The following is a 13,495-nucleotide window of genomic DNA, read 5'->3' on the forward strand; positions in this document are numbered from 1 at the left end:
TATGAAGAAAAACGTGGCATCAAGATTGGAGGAAGACTCATTAACAACCTGCGATATGCATATGATACAACTTTGCTTGCTAAAAGTGAAGGACTTAAAACATTTGCTGATGAGGACCAAAGAGCACAGTCTTCGGTATGGATTGCATCTCAATGTAAAGAAAATGAAAATCCTCACCCCAGGACCAATAAACAACATTCTTATCAGTGAAGAAAAGATTGAAGTTGTCAAGGACTTCATTCTTCTTGGATCAACTATCAAAACTGTTTCACACATTGTAGGGGTTCAGAGCATCACTGTGCAGGTCTGTCTCACACATTGTAGGGGTTCAGAGCATCACTGTGCAGGTCTGTCTCACACATTGGAGGGGTTCAGAGCATCACTGTGCGGGTCTGTCTCACACATTGGAGGGGTTCAGAGCATCACTGTGCGGGTCTGTCTCACACATTGGAGGGGTTCAGAGCATCACTATGCGGGTCTGTCTCACACATTGGAGGGGTTCAGAGCATCACTATGCGGGTCTGTCTCACACATTGGAGGGGTTCAGAGCATCACTGTGAGGGCCTGTCTCACACATCGGAGGAGGTTCAGTAGCTCTGGCCCCACCTCAGGTATTACTAGTGCCACCTTCCTGTGCCATAGTCACTCTCATTCCAAAGAACCATGGTTACCAGATTTGGCAACTAACAACACATGATGCCCAATGCAATTTGAATTTCAGATAAACAATGTGTTTCTTTTCTTTTCTTTCTTTCTTTTATTTTTTTTAAGCATAAGTATGTCTCAAGCAATATTTGGGACATACTTACACATTTCCAAGTATCTCTTAGTGGGTGTTGTTAAATGCCAGTGGAGTTGGCTATGACTCAATAGGGTTTCTAAGGCGCATCTGGTGAGTTTGAACTGCTGGCTTTGTGGTTTGCAGTCCAGCACTGATCCAACAGAGCCACTCCAGTAAACCCTGCTAACACACTCTGCTAGGGTGAAAGCAGGGTAACTGTTGTTACAGGGAAGGGAGTGGAATCATTGAGATGAAACAAAATGTATGATTGGTTGAAAGTAAGAAAAATAAAATCTCCTGCTAGATGATCTCTAAGACCCTTTGTAGCATTCCCATTCCAGGCTACTGCCTTTATGGGAGGGACACTGGGCGATGAGGCTGTAGGTAGGTAAGAACATGGTGCTTGGCCCAAGCTCTTTGTGGGGGTGGGAGTGGGTCGAGGTGTAGAGGTTCAGTCCCTAATTCCCCCTCCACACACAGATTGGAGTCAAATGGTTTCTGCTGTGTGGCTCAGTAAGAGAAATCTTGGTTTGGGGTCAGCATTCTACTTTTTTCCTCTGTGTTGAGAGCTACCAAATCATGTGAACCTCTGGATTGAGGAAGATTCCAGAAGCCTCTCATTTCAGCTTTAAATACACTGAAGTTTACCCTACCACACATTACGCAGTCCTGGACTTCAGTGAAATTCTCTTTGTCTGAAGATTCAAGGCAAGGACTCCTTCTCCACAAAACTGCAAGCAAAGTCACTTCTTGAAGAGCAGAGAAGTCCGTTTGCCTGGGCTGAGGGCCTGTGTGGGCTCTTTCAGCGTAGTCAGCTTATGAACACATGAGGCCAACTGTTAGTGGTAGAGGGCTTTGAGTCCCACTTGCCTGCTCTGGGCAAGACTCCACGAGGCATCATGGGGAATGTGAGAGGACAAAATGAAACACTCTCCACCTTCAAGGGGCTTGAAAAAACTGACAGTTATTTCTCACAGTTCTGGAGGCTAGGAGTCTGAAATCAAGCTCTTAGCAGGTTTGGCTTCTTCTGGAAGCTTCTGAGGGAGAATCTGTTCTGAGGGAGAATCATGTTTCTTCATAGCCTTGGGATTCCTCAGCTTGTAGATAATCAGTCCAATCTCTGTCTTCACATGGCTTTCTTCCCTGTGTCTCTGTGTGTCTAAGCTCCTTCTTCTTATATGTGTTGTTGTTGTTATGTGCCGTGGAGTCGGTTCTGATGCATAGTGACCCTATACAGGGTTTCCGAGGCTGCAAATCTTTATGGGAGCAGAAAACCTCATCTTTCTCCAGCGAAACAGCTGGTAGTTTCGAACTGCTGACCTTGCAGTTCATAGCCTGATTCGTAACCATTACGCTTAGGTCCACTCTAAAACCAGAAGTCCTGATGTAGCGCTGTAGGATACTTACTGGACTACTAACTGCAAGGTTGGCAGTTCAAACCCATCAGCTGCTTCTTGGAAACCTTATACGGGATCGCTGTGAGTCAGAACTGACTCCATGACACTTAACAACGACACAATAAAACAAGGATGTGTTGAAGTCATCTTAATTTCATCTGTAAAGCCCCCAATTTCCAAATAAGATCACAGTCACAGGTACTGGGGTGAGGATAGGACACATCTATGCTTTGTGTGTGTGTGTGGAGGGGTGGAGTGGGGAGGCACAATTCAACTCATGACCCCAAGTGAATAGACAGGGGTCCAGGTGTAGGGTACTAATGCTAAGCTGCCTGCAATGCCATGGACCACCTGTCGCCTTTTCAGCACCAGGTAAGCCAGCCAAAACACACCTCATCAGTGTTGATTCCTGTCTTAGGGGCTCACGTACGGAAGTTTTCTATAACTAGAATATGAGCTGCTTTGGGTGAAGTGGGTACATTCAGAGTAATGGTAATCAGGTGGTAGAGGGCTCACTGTTGGCTCTAAGTTTTTTTTTTAAACAAATAGGATTAAAATTTTTTAGAATGGTTTCGATTTACTGAAATGTTGCAAAGAGAGTACAGAAAGCTGCCATATACCCGAGACCCAGTTTCCCCATTCTATTACTGGAGCCGGCATAGGGCTTCCGAGACTGCAAATCTTTACAGGAGCACAGAACCCCGTCTTTCTCCTACAGAATGGTTGGTGGGTTTCAACTGCTGATGCCTGACCCATAGTGTCACCAGGACTCCGTATTCTTACAATAAATATAATCTGTTTGCTCTAACTAATGAACGACCACGGACACGTTATTATTAGCTAACACCACCTTCTCAGATTTTCTCAGGTTTTCCCTAATGTCCCCTTTCTGAACCCCATCCAGGACATGCATGGCCTTGAGGCTTCCTGTCTTCTTAGGCTCCCTGGGGCGGTGGCAGTTTCTCAGTCCTTTGTTGTGGATGACCCTGACAGGTGGAGGCGCTCTGGCCAAGGCATTTTGTAGGATGTCCCTCTATTGGCATGGCTCGTGATTGCACTTGGGTTCAAGGTTTTTGAGGAGACCAGGGAGGTAAAGTGCCTTCTCATCAGGGGTACACACTATATTGAGGGTTCATACCATCTGGGCTTTTCCTTTTCAAATACAGCTCTAGTTCTCATTTCCAACGTGAGAGCTCAGCTCCTGTCCATTCCGGTCAACGGAGTGCTATTTTGTGGTGGGGGCTGAGGTCCACTTGGGCTATCCAGGCCTTGGGCATGACAGTACTGCACCTCAGTGGTGGAGGAGGGTGGGAGGCATGTGCCATGAGCTTTGTTACCTGGGCTTGCATGGTTAGAGAGACGGCACCGTGGCTGGTGTGAGGGGAAGGAACTGGAGCAGGGCCATCTTCATATGGAGGTATGAGAAGCTGCCTCCCTCTCACTTGTGTCTTTGCTAGGACCACAGCAGACACTTACTTCAGATACTCCATGTCCGGGCAGGCTACCTCCTGCTCCACCACCAAACATCCCCTTTTTTCCCCAGTCCCCTTCCTCTCCCACCCTCTTCCCTCACCCTTTGCCAATCCCATCTTCCAACACAGGCACTTGGCTTGAAGGGACTGGACTTGCACCTTTAAGTCTCTTGTTACCATGGCAGTAGGTCCATGGGCTGTCGTAGCAGTGAGGGAAATAATACAGCAGGGTGTGTTCAGAGCTTCAAAGCCACTTGCCTCAGTATCTATAACTAATTACACCCTGGAGGTGATTGATCCTCCCTGGTCCTGCAGCCTGGAAGGAGTTATTTAGAGCAGCAAAACCAGGTTGGGGAAACAGACGGGGAGTCTTTTCCGATGCTCCAACACTGTTGTGGAGTTCCTCCTTACTTTTCGATTTGGTGGTTAAAAATATACACAGCAAAGTAGTTGCCAACTCAACAATGTTTACGTGAGTTACATTAGTGACACGGGTAACATTATCTATGTTGTGTGACCATTATTACTCTTCTGAATTTCCCCACCACTGACATCAACTCAGCACCCACTATGCAATCTCTTTCACCTTTCCCTGTCCCTCTCACCTCTGGTCATAAACTTTAGTTTCTGTCTTTTTGCCTGTTTCATAGATGTGAGATCACACACTGTTTATTGTTTTGCAGCCGACTTACTTCGCTGGACATACTGTTTCCAAGATTCATATATGTTGGGGCATGTATCAGGACTTCATTACTCGTTATGGCTGAGTAAGATTTCATTGCTTGTACCTACCACATTTTGTTTATCCACCCATCCATTGATGGGCATTCAGGCTGCATCCACCTTTTGATTATTGTGAACAGTGCTTCATGGAATGGTCATGTGGAGATTTCTGGATGCACTCGGCTTTTGATTCTTTTGGGTATATATATATATTCTTTTGGGTATATACATATCACTGGAATTTTTGAATCATAGGGGAGTTTTAGGGGAGCACAGTAACTCTGTAGGATAAGCACTGGATTGTGGACCACAGGTTGGCAGTTTGAGAGAGATGATGCTTCCTACTCTCGCATAGAGTCACAACCCTGGAAATCCCATAGGGGGTCGCTATGAGTTGGAATCAACTTGATGGCACTTACCAATAATAGCAACAAACTGGTAGCATATGTTTAACTTTTTGAGGGACTACTAAACTGTTTTCTATAGCAGTTGTACTATTTTGCATTCCTACAAGCAGTGGCTGAGTGTTCCAATGTTTCCAACATCCTTGCCCAAACCTTTCTCTGTGTGTGTTGTGTCATAGCCTTCTAGTGGGGGTGAGGTGGTACCTCACTGTGGGTTTGATTTACACTCTTTCCTAATGGTCCGTGGAAGGAAATTTGGTGGTGCAGTGGTTAAGTGTTCAGCTGTTAACCAAAATGTCAGCGGTTCAAATTCACCAACTGCTCATCAGGATAAAGATGCGGCAGTCAGCCTCTGTAGAGATTACAGTGTTGGAGACCCTGTGGGTCAATGCTGTAGGGTCTTCAGGAATCAGAATCACCTTGATGGCAGTAGGTTTGGTTTGGTTTTGGTAATGGCCAATGATGTTGAGCATCTTTTTATGTGCTTTTTTGCCATTTGTATATTTTTTGTTGATCAAATAAACGCCCATTCGAGTTCTTTGCTCATTTTTTGATTGGGTTGTTTGTGTTTTTCTTGGTAAGTTGTAGGAGTTTCAAAATATATTTCAGATATCAAATCCTTATCAGATATATGAGTTCCCAAGTTTTTCTCCCAATCTGTGTCTTCTCCTTATTGATAAAGTCCTTTGATGAACAAAATTAGTTCATTGTTATTGTTGTGATTGTTAAGTGTTGTCTAGTTGACCTTGGATAGGGTTTCCAAGGAGCAGCTGGTGAGTTTGAACTGATGACCTTGTGGTCCAGTGCCACACCAGGACTCCTTTTAATTGTTAAGAGATTCCATTTGTCGGTGTTATCTTTTGCAGCTTGGTCATACTTTTGGTGCTGATAGACCTGTGCTAAAACCTAGATCCCACAACCACACCACTATGGTTTCTCGATGGGCTTTCTTGCTTTTAGTTTTCATAGTTGGTTCGTGATGCATTTTGAATTTTTTTTTCCAAAAATTTTTTATTTTGACTCAGAGTGACTCCATGTTACAGAGGAGGACTGTCCCATAAAGTGTCCTAGGCTGTGATCTTTTTTGTTTCTTTTTAACTTTTTTATTGTGATTTTGATGAAAGTTTGCAGAGTAACTTGGTTTTCCATTTAACAACTGATACACATTTTGTTTTGAGCCCTTGATTGCAATCCCCAAACCTGCCTTCTTCCCACTTCCTCCCTAATGTTTCCATTTGTCCTTCTTCCCTACCCCTTCATGCCTTCTTAGCTATATCTCTGGGAAAATGTCCTCTTGATCTCGTATGGTTGATTGTTCCAAGGAGTGGGAACCTTCCTGCTATTACTGTTCATGTTATAGACCTATCGTTTGGCTGAAACTTGAGTTACAGTGGATGAATTCAGTTCCAGACTTTGAGGGTATCCAAAGGGGTTTCCCCAGTGTCTGTCAGACTAGTTTGAATTGGTTTTTGTATGTGATATGAGGCATAGGTGCTGTTTTATTCCTCTGCATGTGGAAATCTAATTTTAACCAGGACCGTTGATTAAAGCCTCTTCTTTCTCCATTTAATGGACTTAGCACCCTTGTTGAAAATCAGTTGACCAGAGATGTATGGTATATTTCTGGATTCTCAGTTCTCTTCTATTGGTCTATATGCCTGTCATTATACCAGTAACAGGCTGTTTTGATTACTGTAGCTTTATAAGACGGTCTGTAATTAGGGCGTGTGTGTCCTCTTACTTCATTCTTCTTCAAGATTGTGTTGGCTATTTGAGGTCCCTTGTCCTTCCATATAAATTTGATGGTTGGCTTTTCCATTTCTGCAAAGAAGGCTAATAGGATTTGATGGAAATTACATTCAATTTAGATTGCTGTGGATGGTACTGACAGCTTAGCTGTGGTAAATCTTCCAATCCATGACCATAGATCCTTCTTACCTTTTATTACAGAGAGTCCAGGGCTGTTCTTGCTGGAATTCAGGTGTCTGGGGAGACAGCTTCATGTGATTAAGTGAATTCACAGCTGGAGAGTTTGCCTGTTGACCCAAGAAGAAGTTTCAGATTGTTAGCTTGAATCTGATGCTATGGGGAAATATTTTCGATGTATTGCCTAAGGAGGGAAACCCAGTTATTAAAGGTGGTATACAGGCAGTCCCAGGACCACAAAGGTGTTCTAATTCTGAGTCTGTATTTAAGTCAAATTTATATGTAAAATTTGCAGTTAGGTACAGTTTGTATCTAACGTCAGTTAGTTGAATGTTTGGCTTAGTCCATAGTATATAATGTACTTTCCTATGCATAAAAATAGTACAGAAATGTTTTCAAATACACAAAACACCCTTAACATGATAATACAGTAATGCTCTGATGTATTTGGCAAATAGTGCCCATTGGTTACTATGAAGGATTATATGTATCTTGGATTTTTACTATGTAATAGGTTTTGCAGGGGCTATACTTAAGTCGGGACGTCGTAACTGGGGACTGCTCATCTACAGTTACCATGAAGAACAATAAGTCTACACATTATAATGCCATCATCATGGGTCTTAGCCTGGCGGAGAATTGTGGGTAATGTCTGATTGAGTCTTTGTGCTTTTCTGTGCTTTCCAACTTAGGCATGGATTACTTTTTGTGGTTAAACAAAAAATGTTATATAACAATTCTCCAGAAATCCTTTCTTAGTTAGCTTGTACTTGTCCCAAACATGCACTACCAGAGTCAAGAAAAATCTATCCATGCACACTGGTGACCTTCTTCCCTTTACATAGGTCTCATACAACCAAACCAAGCCAAACGCCCACCAAACCCATGGCCATTGAGTTGCTTCTGATCTACAGTGGCCTCAGCTGCTGCAGACTAGAACTGAGCCCTGTAGGGCTTTCTTGGCCATATGTCATCTTTACAGAAGTGGATTCCCAGGAGTTTCTTCTGTGACACCACTGGGTGGGTACGAACTACCAGCCTTTCTGCTAAAAGATGAGAACAAACTGTTAGCACCACCCAGGGACTTTGTTGTTGTTGTTAAGTGCCGTCGAGTCGGTTCCAACCCATAGTGACCCTGAACAGGGTTTCCAAAGAGCAGCTGTTAAGCTTGAACCACCAACCTTGCAGTTCACAGTTCAAACAGCTTTGCAGTCTGGTGCATTAATCTGCAGTGCCACATCAGGACTCTCCCAGGGACCTTAGAGATCTCATAAACCAATTCTGACTCATAGAGACTCTATAGCGACCCCTAGAGGACCGAGATTGTAAAATATTCACAGGAACTGACAAGCCTCATCTTTCTGGTGGGTTTGAACCGCCCACCTTGCGGTTAGTAGCTCAATACTTAGCCCACTGTGCTACGGGGCTCCTTACACGTTGCACAGGCAAGGCTTACATCATGGTTGATCTTTAAGCGTTGGCAGGATGCTCTGTGTTAGAACATGAGAGCGGTGTGTGTGTGTGGGGGGAGGGGGCATGGCTTGGCTGTCAGAGAGTGTCTCATCACCACGCATGCTCTGATGAGGTACGAGGTACCGCTGTGGGTTGCAGCATGGATTTGGCTCCTCAGCAACAGGGCACCCTGCCATGCAGTTTGCAGTCATCTGGCTTCTGGGTCACCCAGTGGGGCAGGGGACACAGAGAAGTGCCACCTTTGGCTGCTCTTGTTTTTACAGGAATGGCTATTTCTTTACCAGGTGAATCTGTCAGCCTGGGACAGCATGACCCCTGCCCACTGGCCAGTGGCTGAACGCCTTTGGGCACCTGCTGTGACTGAAGGAAGTTTGTCTACAGACCAAATCCACGGGCGGTTGTGAACTCAGATGGGGAGCATTATGCTTTTATTTTCCCTGACTTCTCCCTGAAATTTAGCACTTCCTTCAATGATAAATGTAGGTAACAAACCACCAGAGTATTAGCATAGCTGTGACTTTGTCACCAACAGATATCACATGTAGTTTTGAAATCACATTGCAGTGTGGTAGAATTCTTGAAACTGCAGCCATATTAGGACCACCTCTACCCATTAATGACTATCCATTGCCACTGAGTCAATTCTGTCCTATCGCACCCTATAGGACAGAATTAGAACTGCCCCATAGGATTTCCAAGGCTTTGTAGGGTAAGCACTGGACTGCAAACCACTAGGTCAGTAGTTTGATTCCACCAACTTCTCTGCAGGAGAAAGATGAGGCTTTCTGCTCCCGCAAAGATTTAAAGCCTCAGAAACCCAATACAGGGTTGTCAGGATTTGGAACCCACTCGATGGCACTTAACAGCAACAACAACCATAAATCTTTAAAGGAGCAGACTGCTACATTTTTCTCAACAGAGAGGCTGGTGGGCTTGAACCACCAACCTTTTTGTTAGCAGCCAAGTGCTTCAACCACTGCAATACCAGGACTCTTCGGACCAACACCTAGATCATATTAATTAATGTGCAATGAGTCTTGTAGGCACTTTAGGACAAGCAATAGACTTACTGGAGGTTCAAACCCACCAGCCATTCCTTGGAAACTCTACATAGGATCGCTGTGAGTCAGCACCAACTCGATGGTACTTAACAACAACAAATAAAGTAGGATATTTATTATTATACCTTTGTTTTGCCTTTAGACTATTTTGATAACTGAATTCTAGTGTAACTGGCTTTCCTTGTATGACAGGACTTTATGGAAAAATGGAATGAAATGATAATAAAAATTTCCCACAAATGTTTTGAAGTTCCGTTGTATTTCTATGTATTTAAGTTTATCCAAATGGCCTTCTCTCTTGCCCTTCCACGTGGACACTTGATAGCATGCTGGCTACTGTTTGGCTATTTGTTCTTGGGCACATACCTTCCCTGGTTCTCAGTTTCTTTATCCATAAAATGAAGGGCTCAGCTTGTTAGATGCTCTGTAACGGCAATGCCAGTCATTGTGATGTGACTCTGTGCAGTTCATCCCTCTTACTGTACTCTACAGCTGAGGGGTTATGGAACTCTGGTAGCATAGTGGTTATGAATCGGGCTGTGAACCGCAAGGTCAGCAATTTGAAACTACCAGCTGTTCTGCGGGAGAAAGATGAGGCTTTCTGCTCCCATAAAGATTTACAGCCTCGGAAACCTTGTACAGGGTCGCTATGAGTCGGAACTGACTCCACGGCACATAACCACCACTACCACAGCTGAGGGGTTACTCAGGAACAATCCAAGTGTTATACTGATGCTTCCTAAGGGTCATTTTAACCTTCATAATGTTATGTGAAACTTCTAGAACTTTGTCTAGGAGATACGGAAAATATATAAATAGGTTTAGAGTGGGAAACTAGAAATAACCGAAATATCCATCAAAGGGAGATAGGTTGAGTAGATTAAAATATATACATATGATGGAACACTAAAGCCATTCGAACAATGCTGCAGAATAATAAAATGGAAAAATAGTCACATTAAATAATTAAAAAGACAGTCACGTACGCTCCCTTAAGACCAATACGATTCCAATTTTATATAAAAAGGATACATATGCATAAAAAAGAACACACTCTGACATGTTAACAATGGTTATCCTTGTCGCTATTGTTAACTGAGGCAAGTCGATTCCGACTCTATAGGGTTTCCAAGGAGCAGCTCTGGTGGGTTTGAACTGCTGACCGTGTGGTTCACATTCCAGTGCTGATCGGCAGCACCACACCAGGAGCCTGCGGTGCTGATTACGGTGAGTTTTACTTTCTCCTCTATGTTTTTGTGCATTTTAAGTTTTTCTATAATTAGTATACAGATTAAGAACAAATGCAACGCTGCATGAATATGGTATCAATGAAGAATATTGCATGGGGCCACATGGCAATCCGTTGATTTGGGGAGCTGCTACCCCTCCCCGTCTTATGTTTAAGGTGGTTAGTGATAGCTGGCACTTGGGTAAGGATACAATGCACCCCTCACCTTTTTTGACTCATGACTGACAAGACTACTTGCTTCACCAGCCAGGGGCTGAAAGCAGGGGGACATGTGGGAGGATTCCCTGCTTTTTCTGCCTCCTGCCAGTCCCCCTGGGGGCTGCATGGTGGGCCTCCTCCCCAGATGCCCTGATGACCATACATACCTGCAGGTTGGTGGCCTCCTGTGCCCACCAGGCTTCAAACTCTTTCTGCAGCTTCACCTTGGCTTTCTCCATGAGCAGCTGTAAGTGCTCAATCTCCACCTTGAGGGCTTTCAGGCGAGTAAACGCTGTCTTATACCTGCGGCAAGATCAGAGAAAATTCAGTGTTCTGGAAGGAGGGGTGTAAATGGACTCTTGTCCTCAGGGTGGTGGAGTGGGGGACATGACGGGCTGCAAACCACAAAGGCAGCAGTTAGGACACACCAGCTGCTCCGTGGGAGAAAGAGGAGGCTTTCTGCTTCAATGCAGATTTATAGCCTCTGGAACCCTGTACAGGGTTGCTATGAGTCGGAACTGATTTGATGGCTCAAAACCACCAACCAACCACCTCAGGGAGCTGGTCACCTGGCTGCCCATCCTGTACCTCTAAGCCTGGCAGTGGCGCTCTGGTGCTCTGGGATTGGTTCTGGGGTTTGAGTACACCGTAGGGAAACAAAGCAAGGCATGAGTTCAGTAGGCTCATGGATCAGCGTGTGAGAAAACAACACTTCTCCAAGAATGACGTGGCACTGGACACACTAAATGGATCCTCTTCACAGCCCAGTGAAGAAGAAGATGCTATTAGATTTGGAACCTGAGGCATGGGGAGTTAATACACAGACTTGGAATTTGAACTCAGACTGACTGACTCAAGAATCCACAGTTTCAACAGTCTTATCTTCATGCTGAGGAACCAAAGCTCAATATATTTGTTAATGACCAGTGTGGGCTTTGGGAATGCTGTTGTCAGTGAGTCCGAAGTTGTCTGACAGGAAACAGTTCAGTAGTTAAGCTGGAGCGATAGCGTAGCTTCTGAGATGACCGTAAGGTGGGAAGATGGAGTTGGAGTGAAGAGACTAAAAAGAATGGGTGGGAACAGAGAAAAAAATAACAGAGTAAAGGAGGCAGCTGAGGGGGTGTACCCACAGAGCAGGGCAACAGTTCAGGAGGACAGTGCAGGGCATCCTGGGAGAAGGACACGGCACACAGTTACCAAGAGTGACCTGGATGGGCACTAGTCATGAACCTTTGGTTTCTTCAAGTCTTGGACAGCAGGCGTGTGTGAGTGGAGGTGGACAGGGTGGTTTGCTTGGGGCACACGCCTGCCCAGCCTATGTCTAGTGTTGGAATGACCATTAGCTCCTTGAGGGCAGGGAAGTTAATTTGTTTGGTTTCTCCAGAAGCTTTGCGTGGCCTGAAGGAGAGCTCAAACATTTACTGGACCCATAAATGAACGAATGAACTAAGAAGCTTAATGAACTAAGAACCTTAAGTGAGGTTCTATGTATCAGTAACAGTCCCATCAGTATTGGCCCTATGTGGCGGCATGACTCCTTACAGATGAGGGGTTTCAGGAGTGAGGCGGGGTAAAGCTGCAGACATGAGGAAGAGCAATGTGGTCATACGTGCTGACACCCCTAGGTGGCAGCAGTAGACAAGTCAAACTGCTTCCTGGGACCTTGGGTAGGATGTGGATGCAGATAGCCAACACCCCTCCTAGAAACATGAATCCTGGCTCTTCTGGGCCTGGCTTGGCCTTCTGCTCCATTTTAACCTCCTTCTGCCTAGGGTTTCTGCGTTTCACATCTGCCTGTTCAAAGGCAGCACTAACTGCTCCTGCTGTTTAAGGGGGCCCAGCTGTGAGATCGCCTCCTCTGGAGTAGCTCCACACCTGGGCTAGGTCATGACCATTCTGCCCTGTCCTGGACAGCCCCAGGTGGCCCCATGGCTGGTCCTGCAGGACTGGGGTCAGGGTGTGTGTAGCGGGAAGGAAGGGCACCTGCTCTTCTCTTCCTCCAGCTGTACGCGCAGCTTCTCTTCCAGCTGGTCAGGCAGCAAGGGCACGGCCATGTTTTCTGAGATCCCTGTAGGAGGGAGATGCCATGGGTTACTCCAAAGTGAAATGAAGACACAAGGAAAGGTGTGATATTTGCGGTAGATGAAGGAGTCAAAGTGTACCGGAAGATAAGTGGGGACCCAGTGAATTCTGTCAGGGACTTCTGGACAAGAACCCATTTTAGTCTCTCCTCCTCTGGATGCCAATCTCAGCTCAGCTGAGAGCCCCTGGGAGGAAACACTTCCATCATTATCTTCCCTCAGCTGTCCTGTCTCATCTCTGTCACTGGAAGGGAAGGTTTTCTTACATCTCTACATCCTTTTAGAATTGAGTTCACTCATTTCCTCTTGAGTCCCCAGGGAAGATGTAAAATAGCGTTTTCCCATCTTCTGATAAAGAGCCCTTCACATTCTCAGAAAACATCACAAAACCCTCCCGTATCACGTCTTTGTGGTAGTTGAAGTTGTGAATTTTCTAGCCTCAAAACCATGCCTTCTGTTTTTTCAATACTTCCCTTTAATGCAGTAGTTTTCAAGCTTGTTTAACATTAGAAGACTTAGAGAATTAAACAAAAACAAATGCACCAGTATTTGGCACAACCCCAAAGATTCCGGTTTAATAGGAATAGGGTGCTGTTGTTGTTCTTAGGTGCTGTTGAGTTAGTTCTGACTTATAGCAACCCTATGCACAACAGAACGAAACACTGTCCTGTCCTGCGCCATCTCACAATTGTTACGTTTGAACCCACTGCTGCCGCCGCCACGGTGTCAA

At 45.1% G+C, this 13,495-nt stretch overlaps 1 protein-coding gene across 1 annotated transcript in view; it reads right to left on the minus strand.

Annotated features, from left to right (window-relative positions):
• KIF6 (kinesin family member 6) overlaps nt 1-13,495 on the minus strand; it is a 512,465-nt gene that overhangs the window by 6,744 nt on the left and 492,226 nt on the right. The window contains exons 17-19 of the mRNA XM_006860583.1: nt 12,668-12,752; nt 10,852-10,987; nt 6,716-6,813 (exon numbers count right to left, since the gene is read on the minus strand). Coding sequence (XP_006860645.1) covers nt 6,716-6,813; nt 10,852-10,987; nt 12,668-12,752 — 319 coding nt within the window. The remainder of the gene's footprint in view (nt 1-6,715; nt 6,814-10,851; nt 10,988-12,667; nt 12,753-13,495) is intronic.

Source organism: Chrysochloris asiatica, unplaced genomic scaffold (genome assembly GCF_000296735.1).
Source record: "Chrysochloris asiatica unplaced genomic scaffold, ChrAsi1.0 scaffold00038, whole genome shotgun sequence".
Lineage (NCBI taxonomy): Eukaryota > Metazoa > Chordata > Mammalia > Afrosoricida > Chrysochloridae > Chrysochloris > Chrysochloris asiatica.